General features: G+C 36.6%; 1 protein-coding gene across 1 annotated transcript in view; it reads right to left on the bottom strand.

Annotated features, from left to right (window-relative positions):
- The window catches only part of SUSD1 (sushi domain containing 1), a 311,600-nt gene that overhangs the window by 133,530 nt on the left and 153,265 nt on the right, over nt 1-24,805 (bottom strand). The window contains exons 10-12 of the mRNA XM_072598065.1: nt 20,848-21,037; nt 11,855-11,949; nt 4,992-5,178 (exon numbers count right to left, since the gene is read on the bottom strand). Coding sequence (XP_072454166.1) covers nt 4,992-5,178; nt 11,855-11,949; nt 20,848-21,037 — 472 coding nt within the window. The remainder of the gene's footprint in view (nt 1-4,991; nt 5,179-11,854; nt 11,950-20,847; nt 21,038-24,805) is intronic.

The following is a 24,805-nucleotide window of genomic DNA, read 5'->3' as shown; positions in this document are numbered from 1 at the left end:
AAGAAAGTCTGACTTTCAAACACAAGAATGAAGAGAAGCATGAAAAGGTAAACAGCAAAGAGAAATCATAAGGGACTTACTATAGTTGAACTGTTTACATTCCTACATGGAAAGACAATATTTGTAACTCTTGAAACTTTTTTCAGTGTATGAGTTGTTGGTGGGATTACACACATACACACACACACACACACACACATACACACACAAACACAGAGAGAGAGAGAGAGAGAGAGAGAGAGAGAGAGAGAGAGAGAGAACACAGGGTAAATTGAATAGGATGGGATCATATCTTTAAAAAATGAAATCAAGGGGTGAGAGAGAAATATATTGGCAGGAGAAAGAAAGAAATGGAGTGGGGCAAATTATCTCTCATAAAAGAGGCAAGTAAAAGACTTTTCAGTGGAGGGAAAAAACAGGGAGGTGAGAGAAAAAACATGAAGCTTACTCTCATCACATTCGACTAAAGGAAGGAATAAAATGCACACTCATTTAGGTATGAAAACCTATCTTACAATACAGGAAAGTAGGGGAGAAGGGGATAAGCAGGTTGGGGGAGATGATGGAAGGGAGGGAAGTGGGAGGAGGGAGCAATTAGAAGTCAAAACTCTTGCAGAGGGACAAGGTCAAAAGACAGAATAGAAGAAACGGGGAACAGGATAGGAAGGAGGGAAATATAGTTAGTCTTATACAACACGACTATTATAGAAGTCATTTGCAAAACTACACAGATATGGCCTATATTGAATTACTTGCCTTCCCAAAGGGGATGGTTGGGGAGGGAGGAAGGAAGAGAAGTTGGAATTCAAAGTTTTAGGAACAACTGTTGAGTATTGTTCTTACATACAACTAAGAAATGAGAAATACAGGTAATAGGGTATAGAAAGTTATCTTGCCCTACAGGACAAAAGAGAAGATGGGGATAAGGGAAGGGAGGGATGTTAGAAGGCAGGGTAGACTGGTGATGGGGGTAATTGGAATGCTTGGCATTTTGGGGTGGGGGAGAGGAAAAATGGGGAGAAAATTTGGAACCCAAAATTTTGTGGAAATGAATGTTGAAAACTTAAATAAACAAATTTAAAGGCAAAAAAAAAGATTATTCCAAGTGGTAAAAGTGATTGAAAAAGTGAGAAGAATGTCTTAAAAAGCAAAATTGATAAAATGGAAAAGGAGGTTCAAAAGCTTACTGAAAAAATAATTCCCCCAAAATTAGTATGGAGTAAATGGAAGTTAATGACTTTATGAGAGAACAAGAAATTATAAAACAAAACCAAATGAAAAATAGAAGACAATGTGAAATATCTCACTGGAAAAGCAACTGACCTGGAAAATAGATCTAGGATAGATAATTTAAAAATTGTTGGACTACCTGAAAGCCATGATCAAAAAAGAGCCTTAAAAAAAAGACATCATCTTTCAAGAAATTATCCAGGAAAACTGCCCTGATACTCCAGAACCAGAGGCAGAAACTGAAAGAATTCACTGATCACCTCCTGAAAGAGATCACAAAAGGAAAATTCCTAGGAATATTATAGCCAAATTCCACAGTTCCCAGGTCAAGGAGAAAATATTGCAAGCAGCCAGAAAGAAACAATTTAAGCATTGTGTTAACACAATCAGGATAACACAAGAGTTAGCAGTTTCTGTATTAAGGGATTGGAGGGCTTGGAATATGATATTCTGGAGATCTAAGGAGCCAGGATTAAAGCCAAGAATCACCCACCCGGCAAAACTGAGAATAATACTTCAGGAGAAAAAAATCAATATTCAATGAAGTAGAGAATTTTCAAGCATTCTTGATGAAAAGACCTAAGCTGAATAGAATATTTGATCTCCAAATACAAAAATCAAGAGAAGCACAAAAAGGTAAACAGGAGAGAGAAATCATAAGGGACTTATTAAAGTTGAATACATAGAAAGATGATACTTATGACTCATGAGACCTCTCTCAGTATTAAGGTAGTTGGAGGGAATATATACAGACAGAGGACACAGGGTGCATTGAATATGAAGGGGCAATATCTACAAAATAAGATTAAGGGGTGAGAGAAACACATACTGGGAGAAGGAGAAAGGGAGAGGTAGAATGGGTTGAATTAGCTCACATAAAAAAGACAATAATAAGTTTTTACAATGGAGGGGAAGACAGCAAAGATGAGAGGGAATGAGTGAACCTTAATCTCATCAGATGTGGCTTAAGGTGGGAATAACATACACACTCAATTGGGTATGAAAATCTAACTTAACCTAAAGGAAAGTAGGGAAGAAGGGGACAAGAGAGAGGGGATGATAGAAGGGAGGGCCAATTGGAGGAGGAATCATTCAGAAGCAACACTTTTGAGGAGGATCAGGATCAAAAGAGAGAATAGAATAAATGGGAGATAGGATAGGATAGAGGTAAATATAGTCTTTCACAACATGATTGTTATGGAGGTGTTTTGCATGACTGCACATGAATAACTTGTATCAAATTGTTTGCCTTCTCAATGAGGATGGTGGGGAGGAAGAAGGGCAGAAAATGTGGAACTCAAAGTTTTGGAAACAAATGTTGTAAATTGTTTTTACATGCAACTGGGAAGTAAGATATACAGGCAATGAGATATAGAAATCTATCTTGCCCTACAGGAAAATATAAGGGAAGGGGATAAGAGAAAGGGGAGGTGGTGATAGAAGGAATGGTAGATTCAGGGAAGGTGTAATCAGAATGCATGCCATCTTGAGCTGGGGGAGAGGAGAGATGGGGGAAATTTTTGGAACTCAAAATCTTATGGAAGTGAATGTTGAAAACTAAAAATTAATCAATAAAAAAAAAACTATATGGAGGCTCTAGCTTCTCTGCAAAACTGGAAAGGGAGAGGGGGTAAAATAAGATCCATAATCATTGATTGAAATGTGGTACATGAAACACTAACAGTAAATGCAAGCTTCTTCTGAGACTCAAAGCTGATTCCATCTTCATAACAGTCATCACATATCTATTACCAAAAGACCAGAATACAAGTGACTCCTCCTAACAGAAGTCAATTATATATTTGTGTCATAGACTATCACTTTTTAAACACACACACACACATAAACACACACACAATAAAACAATACAATGATCAAGAAACAACAAAAATCTTCCCAATAGTCCCAGGTGTACAAAAAAGCCTAACATTATTGATTAATTCCTAAAATCAAAAGTGTCATAATACTTTTACCATCTTTATTCATTTTTCCAAAGCTTCTGACTTATTTATACACTCTTGTCTTATTCGTGTGTTGAAGATATTGAACACAGACATGAGTATAAAGTGAATGTTAGAATATTTAATGTCCACATAGAAGACTATTCTCTCTTTAAATCAAAACAGTTTCTAGTCAGAAAGACTACATGGATCACTATCCCAGTACTAGGTGCAGGACCAATCACTGTTTGGCAATTCCAATGCTCATTTTCCATGCCAGGGTGCAATTCCAGGAGAGAAAGGAACACTAACACTTGTGGTTGCAAAGGTGCAGGCTCCCTACCTGGGTAAAGACAAAAGTGCACATAAGGAGCACAGTGACCACACATCTCCCCAGCTTATACCACCTTAAAAGCACTGAAAACTTAAGAGACTCCCAGAATTTGCTGTGAAAATACAACAAAAAAGCCTAAAGCCAGTGATTCTCTCCCATACCCCAGGTGAGCAGAGCCCAATTCTAACATGAATTTCAAAGTCAAGAAACAGGTTAGAAAAATAAGGAAATTATTTTTAAAAACCTTGTACATCAAAAACTACTATAGTGACAGGGAAGCTCAAGAAACAACACACACAGATAGACAGACAGACAGACAGAGAGAGAGACAGAGAGAGAGAGAGAGAGAAGGAGAAACAGAAGAAAAAAGGATGAAGGTAAATGCAGAATTGCTTATTATAACTGAAAAACAGAAGTAGACAGCAAAATGGATTAGAAACCAAAATCCAGCAATATGTTGTTTACAAGAAACACATTTGAAACAATAAGACACACACAAAGTTAAAATAAGGAACTGTAGCAGAATCTATTACGCTTCAACTGAAGTAAAAAAAGCAAGGGTAGTAATCATGATCTCAGACAAGACAAAAGAAAAATAGACCTAATTAAAAGAGGTAACCAGGGAAACTACATTTTACTAAAAGGTACCACAGACAATGAAGTAATATCAACACTAAACCTATATGCATCAAATTACATAGAATTTAGATTCTTATAGGAAAAGTTAAATGAGATATAGGAGAAAATAGTTAAATTATACTAGTGGGGAACCTCAATTCACCCCTCTCAGAACAAGATAAATCTTACCATAAGATAAAAGAAGTTAAGGGAATTAAAAAAAATTTTGGAAAAGTTAGATATGTTAACCCTCCGGAAAAAAGTAAATGAGAATAGAAAGGGATATACCTTTTATCAGCTATACATGAGACCTTTACAAAAACTAAAGCAGAAATATTAAATGTACACTTTTCAGACCAAAATGCAATAAAAATTAATTCAATAAAGTGCCCTGAAAGCATAAATAAAAAATTAATTGGAAACTAAAATAATCTACTCCCAAAGAATGAATGTCAAAGAACAAATCATAGAAACAATAATAATAAATAAATAATATATAACATAATATTATTCTATGTTCTATATTATATAATTATTATATATTATGTAATAAAAATACAATACAATAAAAAATTTCATTACAGAAAATGACAAAAATGAGACAAGGTACCAAAATTTATAGGATGCAGCCAAAGCAGTACTTAGGGGAACATTCATGTCACTAAAGGTTTATATCTATAAAAGATAGAAATGCCAGGCCAATGAATTGGGCATTCAACAACAATAAAACCTAGGGGAAAAGACAAATTAAAAATCCCCAGTTAAACCACAACACACACACACATTGGATAATTCCCTTTCCTTGCTTCCAAAGTCATTTGAGGTGAAAATGTTCCTCATCCAAAAAGTAATTAATTATTAAGACCTACCAGTTATCTGGGTCATAAGGGAGACCAACACAGGAAGTCCAGAGGAAGCAGCCATAACGTTTACTGTGTAGTTGGTACCCGGGTACAGTTCCAGGCAAACTTCAGGAGCCTGACTATCAGTAGTCAGGTTAAATGACACTTTCTGGTTAAATTCCTTCTGATACCCTCGCTGACCCCATATGTGGAACTGTAACAGAAAAGTTCAGGAGGTAAGATGCTGACAGTGAGTAAAGTTCCTTATGTTTTGTGTAATGCTTTACACACTTCTAAGTACTTTTAAGTACTCAGGCCCCAATACCACCTGGCAAAATCAGGGGTTCATCATCTGAATGCCCACATGCACACATCCCACTTTTAACTTTTCCTCAGAGGTGGATAATCAAATCAATATCACTATTATTTGAAGGATATGACAATCTGCTGCCTTGTGACTCCACTTAAAACTGTTATCCTAGACTGTCTGGGCTGCCTTGTGACTCCACTTAAAATTGTTATTCTAGACTGTCTGGGCTGAAACTCCCTCCTGTCATCACCACTCCTCATACCCATCCATGTCAGCCCCATTCCTTCCCTATCCCTCTCCCATTCTACCTTACCTTTTATTATACTTTCTGGGCCTTTGGCTTTCTCTTATATTAACAGATGGCCCTCCATATCAGAAATATATCTTCTCCCAGAAATTTGTATGTATGTATGACATACTATACATACACATCTGATATATATACATGTGCGTATGTATGCTATATACATAAAATTGTATATATTATTTATCACACACATACACTGTAATCACCTTGAGGACAGAGATTGTTTCATTTGCTGTATCTCCAGTACCTAGCACAATGCCTGCCACATATAGGTGCTTAATAAGGACTTATTTAACTGAATTCCAAGTGCTTTCACATAAATCATTTCCCTTGATCCTTTATAGCAACATAGAGAAAGGGATGAGGTGGTATTATTGCTGCTGCTACTACTACTTCTCTTTCCTCTTTTCCTTCTTCTTTACCTTCTTTCTCTTCTTCCTCTTCTTCTTAATATAACTGCCAGCATACAGATGAAGAAACTGATACCCTCCCTCCCAAGAGGTTAAGTCACTTTCCAAAATGCAGTAGGTGCCAAGTGGCAGCTCTGTATTCCATGCTTCCCAATCTGATGTTCTTGCCATCATAACCCTCCCACCCTACCTCCCTCCTAGCCTGCCATTATATCCTTTGAGGATATAAATACCTATATAATACCACATACCTATGCATATATGTATAAATACAAATACGCATTCACACATACGCATCCCCTCTCATAAGAACTACAGTTAAAATGTCAGTCATTCAGAGTGTAATGTGGAAGAAAGTGTGCTGGATTTGGCATCATAGGACTTTGGGTTCAAATCCCAGTTCTGCTCCTTACTGCCTGTATGACTGGGCAAGTTACTTAACAACTCTAGGTCTCAGTTTTCTCATCTGTAAAATGGAAATAACATAAAACAGAGATAATGATACCACTTATCTCCAAGGTGTTGTTATAAGGATAAAATGAGAAATATAGCACTTAACAAATCTTACAACACAATATAAATGCAAGTTGTTATTACTGGTCATATAATTATAATAATATATGACAATATAGTATATGGTGTTATCACATACTATAATGTGATATAATATTAATGTAATTGCTGTGATAATAATAATTATGATCATTAACATCTTCACCCTGTATCTGGAAAAGGCAGATCATGAGAGAACACAAGTCCACATCAGGGAAATATAAGCACTTCTCTATTTCTTTTCTGTATTCTCACCCATATCTGTTTCTTACCCCTTATCATTGTCTAAATTTATTTTTAAATTTGTTTTTAAATGTTTTATCTAAAATGTTTAGTGACGATCAAAAATCCAACCATTTAAATTTATAAACAAATTTAAAATACTTGTATGCAAAACCATAAATTCCATTATTTAAAATTCATTAAAGAAAACATATATATCAATTTAATAACAGTAATAAAAATGTTTGCTCTTTATTTTATGATCTCAGTTTTGTTAGCCTGTTACTGTGTATAAGAGTTATGTGTTAGGCTACAGTTGTGCATAATTGATCTTCCCTTTTGTTAGAGTTCATTTCTTTGTGCTTGCCTTGCTCATAGCAATTTGTTCATTTTCTAATTTCTTTATCGGAAAACTCAAGTTATTCATCTTATCTTTTATTAATATAAGTATTTAATCATATAAATTTGTTATTGAGTACAATTTTAAAAGAATCTCAAAACACCATAACCCTATTGTTATTGCATTGTAACCCATTTAAGTTCTTTTGCCTTTCTGATTTTACTTATAACTTCTTTTGTGCTCTTGAACATAATCAATTTTTGCACATTTTTCATGTGTAGTTGAAAAATTGTATATAATACTTTTCCATTCAGTCCTTCCCGTGTCTTACAAATCACGTTTCTTCAGAATGCCACTCCAATCATGATTCCTTTTTTTATTTTAGTGCACAATTCATTATATTCTATTAGTACAATGTTAAAATCTTCTGTTATTGTTGATTTTATACCTATTTCTTTTTTGCAAGTCAATTAAATTTGCCTTTTAATTATTTTACAATTAGGTGTGCAAATGCTGAATAGCAAAATTTCTTGAAGATCAGTACCTTGATGGTACCTTTAATTATGATACAAATTTCTTGGTTTAGATTTTAATTATCTCTAATTTGAATTATGACTTGTTAAATATCATTGCTGCTTTCCCCAGGTTTTCTAGGAATAGTCAAAAAATACTAAATTTTAGTCTATCCTATGGCATTAAAATACATGTACAACTCTTGGCACTAAAAATGTTTCTGTAGGCAATAGGAACAGAAATTTAATCATTTTTTAGATGGGAATTGAATCCATTAACACTTATGGTTTCTTCAATACTTCAAAGATCTGTGGATTCATTAGTATGGGTACCCTCTTCATTACTGCACATAATACTTAAGACTTTCATATTTGAATTCAGAGGCTTGCCGCTCATAAAAAATTCATTACCTTATAGTCAACCTGGTGAATTTGGACAGGCTGGTTCTCATGCAATAGATATTACTAAGACCTCTATTTCAAAACTTTCCAGTTTGCTCAGAACTGTCAGCCCTTGCCCTGTCCTAAATTATAGGCCACATTGAGAACTATCTGTTGGATATCTACTAGATGTCTGGCAGTCATTATTATCAATTCAAGGTCCAAAATGAGCTCTCTGTTTTCTGCCTTAGACCTGCCCCTTCCTCTAACCTTTCTTGTTTCTGCTGAAGGAACCACCCTACTCCCATTTGCCCAGGTTCATAATCTTGGAGTCAGCCTTGATTCTTACTTCTGCCTCACTGCCCATAGTCAATAAGTTGCCAGGTTGCATTGAATCTACTGTCACAATATCACTTGTCTCTATTTTTTCTCACCAATGATACAGTCACTATTCTAGCTTAGGTCCTCATAAACTTTCATCTTTGAGAAGTCCAAATATTGAAAAATTTGCATCAATGATCTGCCTTCTGATCAGTAATCAAACTCAAAAAGAAATGTAAGCCACTAATTCATAAGTAAGGATCCTCGTGGGACAAATATCAACTTATTTTTCAAATGTAATGTCATCTATGCTTTGTTTTGTTAAATATGTCCCAATTACATTTTGTGATCTGCCTGCTTGACAGCCTATGCTCTTGATCTATCATTTTTCTCTCCCAAATATTTTCTAGTAGTAACTTTCTGATTTTTTTTTGCTTATATTGTCCCTTCTACTCACTGTATTCTCCAGTAGAATAATTATGTTGTTGTAGTTCAGTTATTTCAGTCATGTCTGACTCTTCACGACCCCATCTGGGATTTTCTTGGCAAAGATAATGGAGTGGTCTGCCATTTTCTTTCCCAGCTCATTTTACAGATGAGGAAACTTAGGCCACCAACAGGGTTAAGTGACTTTCCCAGGATCACAAAGCTAGTAAGTATATGACACCAGATTTGAACTCACAAAGATGAGTCTTCCTAACTGAAACTCTATGCATTGTGCCATCTAGCAGCTCCAAAATAAGTCTGCTTTTCATAAATCCACTGTACATTTGGATGACTATTCCTTTTTAATACTTTGTTGATATGCCATGTTTTTTAATACTACCTACAGTTTCCCAACATATTTCTCCTTCACCTCCACCCCCCAAACCATCTCTCCTAGAGAGGAAACCTAACAAAGAAGAAAAAGAAGGGAAAAAACCAGTCCAGCAAAACTAGCAAACACACTGAAGAAGTCTAACAGTATATGGTGTTCTGAGTCTGCAGAGAAAGAGGGTTGTAATAAGATACATTCTTCTATCTCTTCTCTGTGCCAAAACTTGGTCATTTTACTTTCAGAGTATTCAGGTTTGTTTTGTTTTGGCTTTTTCCATTTCCATTTTCATTGTTGCAATCATTATACTATTCTCCTCTTCTGCCTACTTAACTTGTCACACTTTTATGTAAGTAAGACAACAAAGTCATGATCCATTACATTCATGCACCACAACTTTTTCACTATTTTCCTAATTAATAGGAAAACACTTTGTTTCTGATTCCTTACTACTACAAAAAAAAATGCTGCTAACATGACTAATGTGAAAATGTGTTTAATAAGAACATATGTATAGAACCCATATAAGATTGCATGTTGTCTTGGGGAGGGAGAGAATATTTAAAACATATGGGAAGTGATTGTTGAAAACCGAAAACAAATAAATTAATTTAAAAAATAGAAAAAAAGAAAAATGCTGCTATTAATATTTTTTGTACATAGGGTCTTTCTTCTTATCAGTGACTTCATTGGCATATGTCTAATAATGGAGCTCTAGGTCGAAGAGTACAGACATTTATTTTAATCTTTTTCTAAGCAAATTCCAAATTGCTTTCCATTGCTGGGTTTCTAAAAAGTTGAGTCTCATCATCTCCTGAGAATCTCTAGTCATATTCACTTGTTTCTTAATTTCTTCTTGTGAATTCTTGCTGGTTTCATTTTTTTTGGCTTAATTGCTTTATTGTGCTTATTACTGATTTGGGGGCACAGTGGATAAAGTGCCAGTCCTAAAGTCAGGAACACTGGAATCCAATCTCAGACTCAGACACTTACTGGCTGTGTGACCCTGGGCAAGTCATGCTTGCCTCATTTTCCTCATCTGTCAAATAAGTTGGAGAAGGAAATGGCAAACCACTCCAGTATCTTTGCCAAGAAAATCCCAAATGGGATCACCAAGAATTGAACACGACTGAACAACAACAAATTGAATTTGTTGCATTTTTTAAAGATCTAGCTTTGTTTCTGGTGCTACTGCTCATATGCTTCAAAATAATTTCCTTCTAGCATTTCTGTCTTTACCTCTTATAATCCACATGTTCTGGTGTGGTTTCATTTTGTAATTGGAGTTCTTCTTCAGTCTGCTCATTTCTTTGGATGGTATTTTAAATTTTCTTGAGAATTGTTGTTAGGTTCAATTCCTTGAGTGTTTCCATTCCATTCTTTTATAAAGATATTAAAGAAACAGGTTTCCATGCCACCTTTCCTCCTACCTCTTCCTAGAAATCTCTGCCCATTCTGCCAGAGATGAGCAATCTGCCCTTTTCTCCATAAACTAACTCCCTTTACTCTAAATTCCTTAATTAGAAGTAATCATCTCACTGTTCTCACTTCTTGCCCCCTTGTTACTAACAGCCCATCTTCTTCCTTCTCTTTTTACACTTTAGACATCCTCAAATAATATTCTCATATCTCTGGGCAACCAGTTCAGTGCTAACCTTGGTAGGAGTTATTAATATAGACCAAAATATTGTTATGAAAAAACCAGTCCACTTAACCTTAATCCTATCCTAGCACATATCCTCTACACACACCCTCACCTTTGGCATTTCTCTATGAAAGTATATGGAAAATACTGATTCTTCATTTAATGAGAGATTGTGTGTGATTAATTTAACACTGTCCTCTGACATTCCATTACCCATTGATAAATTCCAGTGGTTCCCCGTTAGCTCCAAGATCAAATATAAAATCATCTGTTTGGCTCTTAAGTGCTTTAGAACAAGATCAACTCTTTGCTTTTCAGCCTTAGTACACTTTACTTCTTTCCACACACTCTACAATCTAGTAACACCAGCCTCCTTATGGTTCCTCACACAAGATACCTCAAATCCCAACTCCCAAAACTGGGCATTTTCATTGGCTATCCCTCAATGCTTGGAATTCTCTCCCTCCATCTCCACCTCCTGCCTACCGTGGCTTCTATCATATCTCAATTTCAGCTACTACCTTCTATAGGACGCCATTCCCAAACTCTACTAATTCTAGCATCTTCCTTCCGATTTGTTGCTGTTTGGTAGTTTTTTCAGTTCTACCTGACTCTTTATGACCTTATTTGGGGTTTTCTTGGATAAGAGACTGGAATGATTTGCCACTTCCTTCTACAATTCATCTTACAGATGACGAAAGTGAAGCAAACAGGGTTAAGTGACTTGCCCAGGGTCACACAGCTTGTCAGCATCTGGGGCCAGATTTGAGCTCATAAAGAGGAGTCTTCGTGACTTCAGGCCCAGCACGCTATCCACCTCCTGCATATATTTTTATATACAGTGGCTGACTGTGAGCTACTTAAGAACTAGAATTAATTTTGTATACCTAGCACTTAGCACTTAGTCTGACACATAAACACATAGTGCTGACTTGACTTGAATACTCCAGTCCAATGGCTGAAATGGAATTCACAGGATATTTCTAAATTTGTTGATATTTTCCAGGCTTTATTTAATTTTGTAAGAAATTCACACCTCCCACTCATGGCAACATTTAGATAAATTTTGAACTTACTAAATACATCTCCTCTAAATCAGCCATCTTCGCATTTCTCTTCCACCTCAAGCAGGTTTCATTAAGAACTGAAATGTTACTGATGATTTGATTTACTGAAAGAACAAGAAATAAATGAAGAAGCAATTTATGCTCCACTCAAAAACAAACAAAAAACAACAACACACAATTATTCACAATTTTTAATCAAATAACTTTTCAATTAGTTCTACAGGAACAAATTCAGCTGTACAGAATGAACTTGTTTAATTCAGTGTGAGTTGTGTCAGGGGAAGAGATGCGCAGTTTGTCTTTTTAATTTTACTTATGTAAGCTCAGTCTCAGTAAAAGTCATCAGGCTGAAAGCTGTCTATACTGAGGCCCCCTCATCAGTGCAAGCTCCCACCAGGCAGAGTAAGCAGAGGTTCTGTCCAAGACCTTAGACAATCCCTGTTCCCTCAGATGAGAATGGCAGTTGAATTCAATTAAGAACCAAAGTACAGAGGGGATTAAATTCAATTCAGCAGACACAATACATGCCTCTGAAGGGAAACTGCTGTCAAATACATGCTAACTACAGATTTTCAAGCTACTGGTATTGAACACTGCAAGATCACCTCTGGAAGTTGGATCTTTCATTTGGTGCAGAGAGGCAGCAGATTATAGTGGATAAAAAGTTGGCCTTAGAGTCAAGAAGACCAGATTCAAGTCTAGTCTTCAATACAAACGTATCAAATGGCTGTGTAACCCTTTGTTGCTTGTTGTTCAGTTGTGTCCAACTCTTTGTGACCCCACCAGGTACTTCTATCCCCCACTATCTCCCAAAGTGTGTCCAAGTTCATGTTCATTATTTCCATGATACTATCTATCCACCTCATCCTCTGCCATCTCCTTTTCCTTTTGCCTTCAATCTTTCTCAACATCAGGATCTTTTCTAATGAATCCCATCTTCTCATTATGTGTCCAAAGTATTTAAATTTCATTTTCAATATCTGACCTTTCAGGGAGCAGCCTGAATTAATTTAAGTATTGACTGAAGGCATTTAACTTCTCATGACCCCAGGCTTCTCTCTTACATTATAAATCCAATAATAATTGCTAATTTACACTAGTAGAGGGAGTTTCTAAACTTGGAATTCCCTCTCCAGGAGTGGGGAACCTGCAGCCTCAAGGCCACATGTGGCCTTTAGGTCAGGCCTTTGGACTGAGTCCAAGTTTTACAGAACAAATCCTTTTATTCAGGGAATTTAATCTGTGAAGTTTGGATTCAGTCAAAGGACTGTGTCTGTGGACCTAGACGGTCACATGTGGCCTTAAGGTCACAGGTTTCCCACCCCTGCCTATTAATGAAGTCACAAGTCATAACCAAAAATCACAGGGCCTTTCATAGAACAACAACAAACATACTGCCGCCCTATATCTTTTCTGACCACCCAAGCAGACTCTTCTTAGATTCTTCCTTACTCTCTGGTCAGTCGCCCAGAATAAAGATCAGATCCAATGGAGCCTGAAGTCAGAACCAGTCCCTTACCAACCTCACCCACTAGCTTGAAGAAGGAAATGGCAAATCACTCCTTTATCAAGTAAGATAATATTTGTAAAATGCTTAGTAGGTGCATAGTAGGCAGCCAATAATATTTATTTTTCTCTCTTCCTTCTATTCCAATGATATCACCTTAATTACCTTATGTCTATACTACTAGAAGAGCCGCCTAACTCTACTTCTCCCTCCCTGTCCCCAACCCCATTCCCATTTAATCTGTAATATGTATCACTAACAGGTTAGCCTCTTTATGACCCTATTTTTGGGTTTTCTTGGCAAAGATACTGGAATAGTTTGTCATTTCCTTCTCCAGCTCATTTTATAGAAGAGGAAACTGAGGCAAACAAGGTTAAGTGACTTGACCAGGGCCACACAGCTAGTAAGCATCTAAGGGAGGATTTGAACTCAGGTCTTCCTGACTCCAGACCCAGTGCTCTATCCACAACTTGACCTAGTTATCCATATAAATGTTAGCAATCTATTATTATTCATTCCCCAAGGCTGAGATCAAAATGCCACATTTTCAAAGCTGCCTTCTCTGATCATCTCAGTTATCCTTTCACTTTATTTCTCTCAAATTTTATACCATTTCTAGGAGATCATAACCTTCTGCCTTGGAATACTGCATTTTAGTCCTCCCTCACTTAAATCCAATTCACTTGCAAGTCATGGCAAAACCACAGAACCGGACCCTCTCCTTGAAAAAATTTATTATTATTTCTCACATGGTTCATATGAACTGGGTCATACTCTCCATTTCCCCTCTCTTTATTTCTGGGTTACAAACCTGCTGATGCTAAACCAATTTGGCAGAGAAAAATGAAGTACTTCCCATAGATGTGTTAGAAAATACAATACCTTCCTGATGTCATGGTCCTCTTCAAGAATGAAAAACAACCATCTATGAGCAGTTCTAGCTGCCTCACTGGGGACCCAACTGACCAGTTCCAGGTCGGGAATGCATCTCCCTTCCTCCTTCTCTCCCTCTATCTCTCCTTCATTTGTTCCTCACTTCCTTCCTTCCCTTCCTCTTTCCCTCTCTCCTCCCTCCCTCTGTCCATATAGGGTGCTCTGCCCAAAGGAAGGTAAATTTTGATTGCTGAAACCTCACAAAATATCTTGGAGTTTATGGAGTATGATTTGTTTCTTAAGGACCATGACTTAAACCCAAATCGTTCTGGCTCTCGAGAATGACCAACCAGAGGTCCTAGCCACAGCCTCACTTGGTCACTGTTTGAGCCCAGATGGCTCAGAGTGAGTGTAAACAGCAATTGTTCCTGTTTTGGCCAGAAACCATGAAGGTCTTCCTTTCCCATTCTTTCTCTCATTTCTTACCTAGCCTTAATCACTAAATGGGCCCTACCTCCATCAAACTGAGACCGGGGAAAGGCCTTAACTTAAAAAGACCAAGGTCTCCCACTGCATCCTGAGACATCTCCAGTCACCCTGTTCTATATCTTGCCCCTGAACCCAGAGGGCTCTGGAGGAGAGAGTGAGGCTCATTTAAATCCAATTCACTTGCAAGTCATGGCATCACCTCCCTGATGTCACAGACATCTTCAAGAAAGCAGGACAAGCAGCTCCAACAATGGCATACGAGTATAGCTGTCACCTCCCCTGTGTATTCAGTGTTGGAACTGTGTAATGTTCAGCTTCGTGCTACCTACGACAACAGCCTGTATGCAGCAAGCATTCTAAGTGAACAAATGATCCAATGCGAGGAACAGCCGACAACAGATTGCCCTATACTCTGGTAATAGGATACTTCACATCAAACTGGAACTCACTAATAAAGATGTGGGTTCGATGTTCGAAAGCTAATGACCATCTGTTCTTGACTTCCTTACTTCAAACAGGACTGAATCTACTTGGCCAGCATGACATTAAGACTGCTTCTTCCCCTCCCCACCCTGCTCCCAACAGCAAGGATTGCCAAAGTGATTTCCAACACCGAAGCAACGGGGAAAAGGGCTGGTGTTTAAACTTGTTCCGTCCTTGCTCTGCTATGTTCAGAACGTTTCCAAAATTCATTAGGGAACAGTTTGGGCCCCTTTTTGGGGGGAAAAAACCAGCTTCTTAAGAAACAAGCTTCAAAGCTGCTTCTGAAAGCAGACAGGGTTATGTAATACTGAGTTTATTTAAACAATTTTTCCCATGTTAATTAGTCATTAGAGAGGGGGAAGAGATCCCACAAGAGTGAGAGACTCGGTGAACTGAATTTCAGAAATGGAGATCAGAAGGAGATTCCTGATAAAGGAGAAATTTGGTTCTAGAAGCAGAGGGACACAAGATTTGAAAATGTAAGGAAGAAAGAAAATCAGCATTTGTAAAGGACCTATTATATTCTTGGCACTATGCTAAGCACTTTACAAATATTATCTCACAGTACTTGAACTCTTTGACTACTTTAAGTATCCAGCTCAAGAGTTGTAAGTAGTGATTCTGGACACAAGACAAGCACAGTAAAATGTGGTCTGAGCAAGCAGCATGAAAGCAATCTGAAATCAATTGAAGAAGAATTTTGTTGAGGGAGAAAGACGGAGGACTCCCTCCTGGGAGTTTGGGATTAAGACCTCACAGTGAGGAGACAGAGCCTACACGAGCATCACATCCTGTGAATGGAGACTATTTTAACTTTTTTTTTCCTTTCTGAAATTGTTACCTGTAATAAACAAAAATCTAAGTTGATCTTACAAACTGATTTCAAAACATCCTTGGAAAACAACGCTTTCTGCTAAAGATGATGTGTTCTACAAAAGGGTTATGGGAAAATTGCCTGCAAACAAGGCAGAAAATATCCAAAAGAAAACGAATTATTTTAACTATGTGTCAAGTTTAAGTGTTTCTACCTGCTACAGGAGTGCACAGTATCATAGCCCTCTAAATATCAAGACCCTGAGGAAAAGCTCTGACTGCCTTTCTCAAATTATAACTCTACCTACCTCATAGAGATATTTTAAGAACAGTGTTTTGTAAACATTAAAATGCTAATTAAGTGTGCGAGGCAGTTTAGTAGATAGGGAGCTGGCCTTGAAATCAGAAATATCTAGGTTCTAGACTTATGGATATATACCATGTCTGTGACCGTGGGCAAGTCTCTCAATCTCTTGGTACCCCAGGCAACTCTCTTAAAACCTTGAATTGAGGTTGAGTTGCTTATCTGCACAAGTGGAGGGTAGACTCCACACTGGAATTTCTCCCACACCAATAAAATCACAGATCTGGACCCTCTCCTTGAAAAAACATTATTATTTCTCACATGGTTCATATGAACTGGGTCACCCACTCCATTTCCCTTCTCCTAATTTCTGGATTACAAACTTGCTGATGCTAAACCAATCTGGCAGAGAAAGATAAAGCACTTCCCATAGGAGGCATGTTAAAAAATACAAGTACAGTCCGGGGAGGCTCACCTACTTTAGCCAACGTGCAATCACTTCTGGCAGCCTCTCCCCACTTCTGTCCTATCTCAGAAACACACAGGTCAAGTGCTTCCTTTTTTTATCTCTGCAAGGTCAGCCATTTTTTCAGTGCCTCCTGATGTAATATGGAACACAATCTTTTGTTCTGAGAATTCCCTACCCCTGACCCCCCCATTCCCAGAAAAGCAATGAGAAATGAGAAGAAGCCTGCCCTGTGGCTAGTTAGGTCACTGGCCAGCTTTGCCTTTAGGTTTGCATGCTGTGAAGCTGTAAATTTTCTTAAGGTAAACATGTACTGTCTTCAATATTAACACACCAAAGAGGGATTCCTTAGGGAAATAAGTTGAGAAAAAGAAAGGAGAATCTCAAGAGATCCAGGGAAATGTACCCAATGAAACAGAAACTAGAAAAGCAAAATGTTCACCAAAAAAAAAAAAAAAAAAGATAGACTGCATATGTATGTATGTGTGCGTAAGAGAATGAGTCAGATTCTAACAGCTTCATTTTCTATTTAGTTCCAGCTTTCAAATTGGGATTTTTTTTTAAGAGGGAGCAAAAAGAGCTCAAATGCTGGATATAAGAGATCAGGATTCAGGTATGTCTCGAGATTCCCACTATGTGGGAGATTTAGAGGACAGAAACAAATTCCTTTTCATAAGAAACTAAGACTTTGAAAGTAGTCTTTACCAAGCAGAGACAAATGAGGCATCTCTTCACTCTTTCTGTACCCCCAAAACTATATCCTACTTACTTTTCTACCTCTTAACCTAATCCCATGACCTGTTTCACCCAACCCCACTACCCTCCTGTTTACAAAGATCTAATGATCACACCCAATGAGCCTAGCTCCAATCTATGAAAATCACCCTACTGTATATTACTGCTCTACATAGAATTCTTGGACATCAAATTGGCTTTCTTATTGTTCTTCAAACCAAATACTCCATTTCCCACCTCAATGCCTTTTATCTTGAGCTGTCGCCCCATACCTCCTCCTCACAATCATTTCTTAGACTCTTTAGTAAGATCAGTTTTCCCCTAATAGAGCTTCTTTCCTCCCACTCACAAAGTGGGGAGCCTTAACCTTAATAAAAGATAAAACTGCCCTCAGACTGGCCCAGCTTTCTTGATACAACTTTCTGGTCATTGAACGGCATACAATTTCCCAGGCATATTAGGGGTCTGTGTTCCCTGACCATGGTGGTTTTCTGAAAACCACATGAGTCACCATGTCCTTTGCTGTATCCTGTCCTGATAACCATCCTTGGGAGATCCATGGGGGCTGTATCCAGAGAATCTAAATGCCACTTTATTCTTGTTGCATATTCTTACTTTGCTGGGGAAAAATAAACCTCCATTTATTAATCACTTAGTGACTTGCAAGTGCCTCATTTTATTGCAGCAATCAACTTGAACTAAGGCTATAACCACGAGAATACAGGAATTAGAGCCATTCCTTTGTCACTAGTTTCCTTCTGAATTCAGCCCAAGCCTTTCCTTCTACATGAGATTTTTCTTGATTCCCCTAGATATTACTGACTTTCCTAAACTCACCTTGTTTTTCTTTTGTATAGGTATTTTTGTATACATATATAACTACCCTTGTTATCTCCATGGACAGAATATAAGCTCCAGGAAAAAAGGGACTGCTTCCATTTTGCATGGTTCCTAGTACATAGTATAAATTTAATAAATACTTACTGAATGAAGAGAATCCAGTAAGTCTGAATGGTCTGAATTCTTTATCTATTTTCAAGCTGCAGAGCTAACCAAAGAGACAATTTCTAAGCTACCTTAGGTCAAAAAAAAGTTATGTTCTGGGGAAACCAAGAAAGTCGAGTTTATTGCTACCTTCTCCCATGCTATTTGATTTAACAAGCATTTTTTAAACATCTTACTGGTGCAAAGTACTTAGTCACTTGGGGGATGGAGGAAAGATAAGCATTTAATAATAACTGAAGAATAGCTAACATTTCTATAGGACCTACTATGTGTCAGGTACTGTACTTATTTCATCAGCTAGTAGTCAAGAAGATCTGAGTTCAAACTTCCTAGCTGTGTAACCCTGGACATGTCACTTAACTTCTCTCTTTGCTTCAGTTTCCTCATCTATAAAATGGGGATGGTAATAGAACCTACCTCTCAGGTTTGTTGTCAGGATTATGAAATAATAATTGTAAAACATTCAGCACACTAAGTCCCCTGCCTATCACACAGTGGGCACTATAGAAATGTTAGTTATTATTGTTATTACCATTAATATTATTATTATAGTGTTAGGAATTACCTGTAACAAATATCTTTCTTCTGACAACTTCAGAGTGATATTAAGTTTACTTATTCTTATAACTGTTCTGGGGAGATCAATCAACAATACATATGTGCTTGGCACTAGGCGAGACCCAAGTAAAAAGAATGAAACAATTTCTATTCACAAGGAGCTTACATTCTAACTGGGAGAGATGACAAGTACACATAAACAAAAATGCAACATAAATAGAAAGTGAATGAAATACACATATACAGTACTTAAACATAAGATAGATTGAAAGAGGGCACTCACTGTTGAAAGAGATTAGGAAAGGCTTCAGACCTTCGATGCCTAAACTTCATCTTTAAGGAGAAGAAGGACTCCATGAGGAATAGAAGAGGGGAAAGTATGCCCCAGGAATGAGGGACGACTACTGAAGAGGCACTGAGACAGGAGACAAAAATGTTGTGACTGAGAACCAGAGAGAAGATCAATTTGGCTGGATCAGGTGTTCAGGATGGGAAATAATGTTCAATAAGTCTGTAAAGATAGTCAGCAGAGGGCAGGAATTCATGTATTCATTCAATAAGCATATATGAAGTACATAAAGGATGCCATATAAATGTTAGCTATTATTAATATTAATAAATTATATTATGTCTTGTCCCTACCTCCCTACAAATGACTATTACAGTGCTTTGCACCAATAAGATGTTTAGGTGTACACGTTTTGTCCGACAATGGAGATACCAAGACAAAAACAAATACAGTTCTTGCCCATGGAAGCTCATATTCATGATCCAGAATTTAACACTGGTCTGGATTTTTAACAGATTTCTTCTCAATCCTTCACTGACCTTGGCCCTAAAGGTGGCTAAATCTTGAGATTGGGGAACTAAATATTAGGGATAGATAAATTCAGAAGGGCTCAGGAATATTTCATCAAAGCCTATGAGGGCAAGTGTCTTCCCCTTTAAAGATAAGAAATTGAAGGCTGAATTCTGAAGCAAATTTTATTTCCTGATGAGCTGCCCATCAGATTTCTCAATCCCAACAATTCCTGGTGAGAAAAACAACATAAAATTCATATTTAACGTTAGCTCAGAAAACCTCCATGTTTCTTTAGATACTATCATGAGTTACATGTCCCAGAAGTGCATTTTTGTCAAATTCTGATGTAACCACGGTATTTCCTTATTATCAAAATAACTCTTGAACCATGTCAAGATTTCTACTCTAACTTCCCTTAGAAGCTCCATTTCAAAATCTCAGCATGTCAGGATATGTAAATTTGGGAGCAAGCAAAAGAATGTTTATATGAATTATATATTATCTCTAAATTATCTCCATATGGATTATCTCTAAATCTAAATCATCTCATAAAATTTTGGCAAAAAAAAATCTTTTAGCAGTCACGTAGTTCCAACTATCTAATTTTACAGATGAAAGAACTGAGAACTGCAGAGTTAAAGTGAATTCCCTAAGACCAAACAGCCAAACTGTATCATAGCTGGGAAGAGCATTGCATAGTGGATAGGGTGCTAGCTTTGAAGTCTAGAAGACCTGAGTTCAAATCCCACCCCAGACACTTACTGGTTCTGTGACACTGGGCAAATTAACCTCTCTAGACCTCAGTTTCCTCATCTAAAGAAGGAAGAGATTAGACTCTGTGGAATCTAAGTTGTCTCCCAGCTCTAAATCTATCATCGTATGATGCCCTGCATATTACACTATACCACCTTAAACAATTTAACTTCCTGTCATGAGATATACAGAAGAGAAAGATGGGAGCACCTACCTGATCTTGTTGTTGCTATGATGATGTGTGCCGAATATTTTGAAAATGCCTCGGTGGTGATATTTACTGTGTAATAAGTTCTTGGGTACAGATCTAAACACACCTCTGGAAATCTTTCTCTCGTAGTAAAGTTAAATGATACCTCATGATAAAAATTACTCTGATACCATCTTTGTCCCAGGACTTGAAACTGTTATGAAATTGAAAGAATAATGCAATATTAAAATTCTGGTTGATTCTAAATATCAAGAACTCAAGAAAGATGAAGACAAAGCAAGAAAAACATTTCCTTTTCTTCCCACCCATTCAATTTCATTTTCATTGTTGTTTAGTGGTTTTCAGTCATGTCTGTTCATGACCCCATTTGGGGTTTTCATGAGAAAGTTATTGAAATGGTTCACCATGTCCTTCTGCAGCTCATTACAGATGAGGAAACTAAGGCAAACAGGATGAAAGTGACTTGTCCTGGATGACACAGCTAGTAAGTGTCTAAGGCCAGATTTGAACTCAGAAAGATAAGTCTTCCTGACTCCTGGCCCAGCTCTCTACCCACTGCATTACCTAACAGTTTGTTTTTATCCTAGGCTTGTTGAAAAAAAAAATTGGCAGGACCTACAAATATTTTAACCGACCATTGAGATGGGCATCAGGACTACCTAGGTGTAGGAAAGCATGGGAAATTTGTGAATATGAATCAGTGAAGAAGCATGTATTAAGCATGCATAATATGCAAAACAATGTGCCAAGCCCACTCTTGGCTCTCCCAGAGTTCCCTTTCTAAAGAAGGAAACAAGACAAATAGGAGGTGTCAGTTGTAGATCAGAAGGAAAGGTCTAGTGGCCCTTAGGTTTGGCAGAAAGGCAGATAATAATAATACATCTTTTTTTTAGTGTAATTTCCATTAACAAAATTGCTTAAGTTTCTAATGCTGAACCACTTCATGTATCAAGGATTTTGGTGTTTAATGTCCCACAGTATTTGTTAATCTTTCCTTCCTTGCTACCTGTCCTCCTTGTGCAATCATGAGACCAGAGGGATTCTTAAGAAGTTGTTATACAGTCAATCCTCCCACGCACTAACTCTGACTCCTGATGTCTCCACTAAACTGAGTTTCATTCCAACAAATGAGAAGACCAGATAAGAAAATACTTTTTAGTTCTTCTAAGTAATCCATTCTCAGGTACAGAATTTATTCAGATGACAAAGAAAACAGAAAGTGTTTTTCTTCTGGGAAGGACATGAACTGACAAGATGAAAAGGAGCATGGAAAGTTATGACACTTCTCAACAATCAATCAAAAAATATTTATTAAGGGCCTTTTGTATACCAGGCACTATGCTAGGCACAAGGGATATAAGTACAATCTCTGCCCTCAAGAAACTTATATTCTAACATTAACAATAAACAAAAAAAAAAAACCACCCAAAACCTGCCAAAAATTCTTACAAGAAATTTAAAACTCACACCAAAACCATAATAAGCATACCAAGGATGGTTCCAATACAATACACTATTATAATAATGGTGCTGATGACAATGGTGATAATTATGATAATTATTAGAGAATCAAGAAGGAAAATATCAAAAACCACATTTGCAGTGGTAATAGAAATAATTTAAGAATAAGCAGTCAAAAGAAGAATTGAACTCTAATTTTTTTTTAAATCTTGAAAGATATTAAATGCTTAGTGGGGAAGTAGTTGAATGCTAGACTTGGAATTAGGAAGACCTGAGTTCAAAGACCTTGACCCTTGACCCTAGGGAAGTCATTTAACTGCTATGTGCCTCAGTTTCCTCATATGTAAAATGAGCAGCTTCAATTTAAGGGTCTTCAAGGTTCCTTTCAGCTCATGATTGGTGATCCTATGAAACAAAAAAAATCTTGATGACAAAACTTAATAAAGTGAAAAATAATAGAGAATTTTAGGTATTAAAGGCTCTAACTAAAAACAGGATCACATAATAGAAGACAAAATAGCAAATAATAGTTGAAGTGGGGGAAAAACCCAGAAAACAATTCACTTGGGGAAATAATTAGAAGTGATGCAAATGAAAATGATAAATCTGAAGCACAGATAAAGAAGAAAAAAACTCAAAATTGCTGAGTTCCCAGAAAATTTCTAAGAAGAAAATAATTCAGTCACTATATTTCAGGAAACTACCTCCCCAAATTCCCAAAACTATAAAAAAAATCAGTTTCCTAACAAAGCATCAACAGAACCCCAACACAGAAAAAGGCAAAAATCCAGGTACATCCACAAGCTTCAAAGCATAAAGAAAAAATTTATTCAAGAAACAAGAGAAAAAGATAATAATAAAAACATGTCAGGAAATACAGTTTTTCCACCAAAACAAAAAAGCTGGAACATAAAATTTAAGAAAAAAGCTAGCCTTCAATCTCACAATTCGCCTCCTAGAAAATCTATAGAAAAATTCAAAAATAAATCATGGACCACAAAGATTTATTATTCTAGGCACTCTGGTCTCCAGATGTTTCTCTAGTTCAATTGCAAGGCTCTTTTGAGTATGTTTTTCCCCCTTTAAGAATTTTTTTTTTTTATGGTGAACAATAACTATACCACTGTTAATTGTTAAATTACAGGATTGTAAAATTGTTCTTGAAAGAAAAAAGTTAAGAAGGAAAGAAAAGACAAACTATGATTAAATACGTTAAAGGATATAGGTAAACACAGGAAAAAAGAAAACTCATAAAATTAACACCATTAAATATAGGAAAACGAGTTCTTTTGAGTTTGACTTTAAAATAATAATAGCTAACAGTTATAAAGCACTTATTGTATGTCAGATACTGCGCTAAGGGCTTTCCAAATATTATCTCATTTGTTCCTCACAGTACCCCTGGGAGATAGGTGTTATTATACTACCTATTTTACAGATGAGGAAACTGAGGCAAACAGAGATCATGTGACTTTCCCAGGGTCACACAGCTAGCAAGTATCTGACGCCATACTTCAACTGAGCTCTTCCTTAATCTGGGCCCATTAGCAAAACAGAAAAGTTTATATCCAGTTCTGACAAACAAATGAACATTAAAAGAACGGCTAAAATGAAGTTAGATATGACAATTAATATAATTTTTTAAAAGATTGAACTCCCTCTATCAAAAGAGTTGTAGAGGAAAATCAAAACCAGAATTGAACAGTATGTTCTTTAAAGGAATCACACATTCCTCAATTACGGAATGACTGAACAAGTTATTGCATGTGGATGTGATAGGATATTTTTGTGCTGTGAGAAATTATGAAGGAAAGGGTTTTAGACAAAGCTGGAAAGTCTTATATTAACTGATGCAAAATGAAGTGAGCAGAACCAGCAGAACAATGGATATAGTAATAGGAATACTGTAAAAAAAAAAAATCAACTGTGAAAGACAGTAACTGATCAACACAATGACCCATTTCAATTCCAAAGCTCTCATGATGAAAAATACTATCCACCTATAGATAGAGAGCTGGTAGACTAGAGTACAGATTGAAGCATACTGTTTTCCTTTTTTCTTGCTTTTTTGGGGGGCAAGGGGAATATGGCTAAGGCTGAAATTTGTTTCACATGACCTCATATTTGTAAAGGGTTTTGTATTTCTTGACTTCTCAATGGGCTGGGGAGAAGTTGGGAATAAGGAATGAACTTGGAACTGAAAATAAAATAAAATTGATATTTAAAAAAATAAAGGAATTATTCCTAATGCAAAAAGAGGCACATAGATTTAAAGTGAAAGAATAGGTAGTTTTTATATTCTAAAGTTAGATATTTTTAAAATGTGGAGTTGCATTTGGTGATACAAGGATGATATAAAATCCAGAAAACATCAAAACAAAAAATTCAATCATGTTTTAAGACACTATTGGAAATGAGAGCATATTGGTTGTGAATATATAAGCATCCATTATTTTAACAGTTATATTTATAAAAGAAAAGCTCAGTCTTGAAATAAGAA

This window comes from Notamacropus eugenii, chromosome 3 (assembly GCF_028372415.1).
Source record: "Notamacropus eugenii isolate mMacEug1 chromosome 3, mMacEug1.pri_v2, whole genome shotgun sequence".
Taxonomy (NCBI): domain Eukaryota; kingdom Metazoa; phylum Chordata; class Mammalia; order Diprotodontia; family Macropodidae; genus Notamacropus; species Notamacropus eugenii.
Note: the sequence above shows the minus strand (reverse complement) of the source record. Positions and strands in the feature narration are given on the sequence as shown.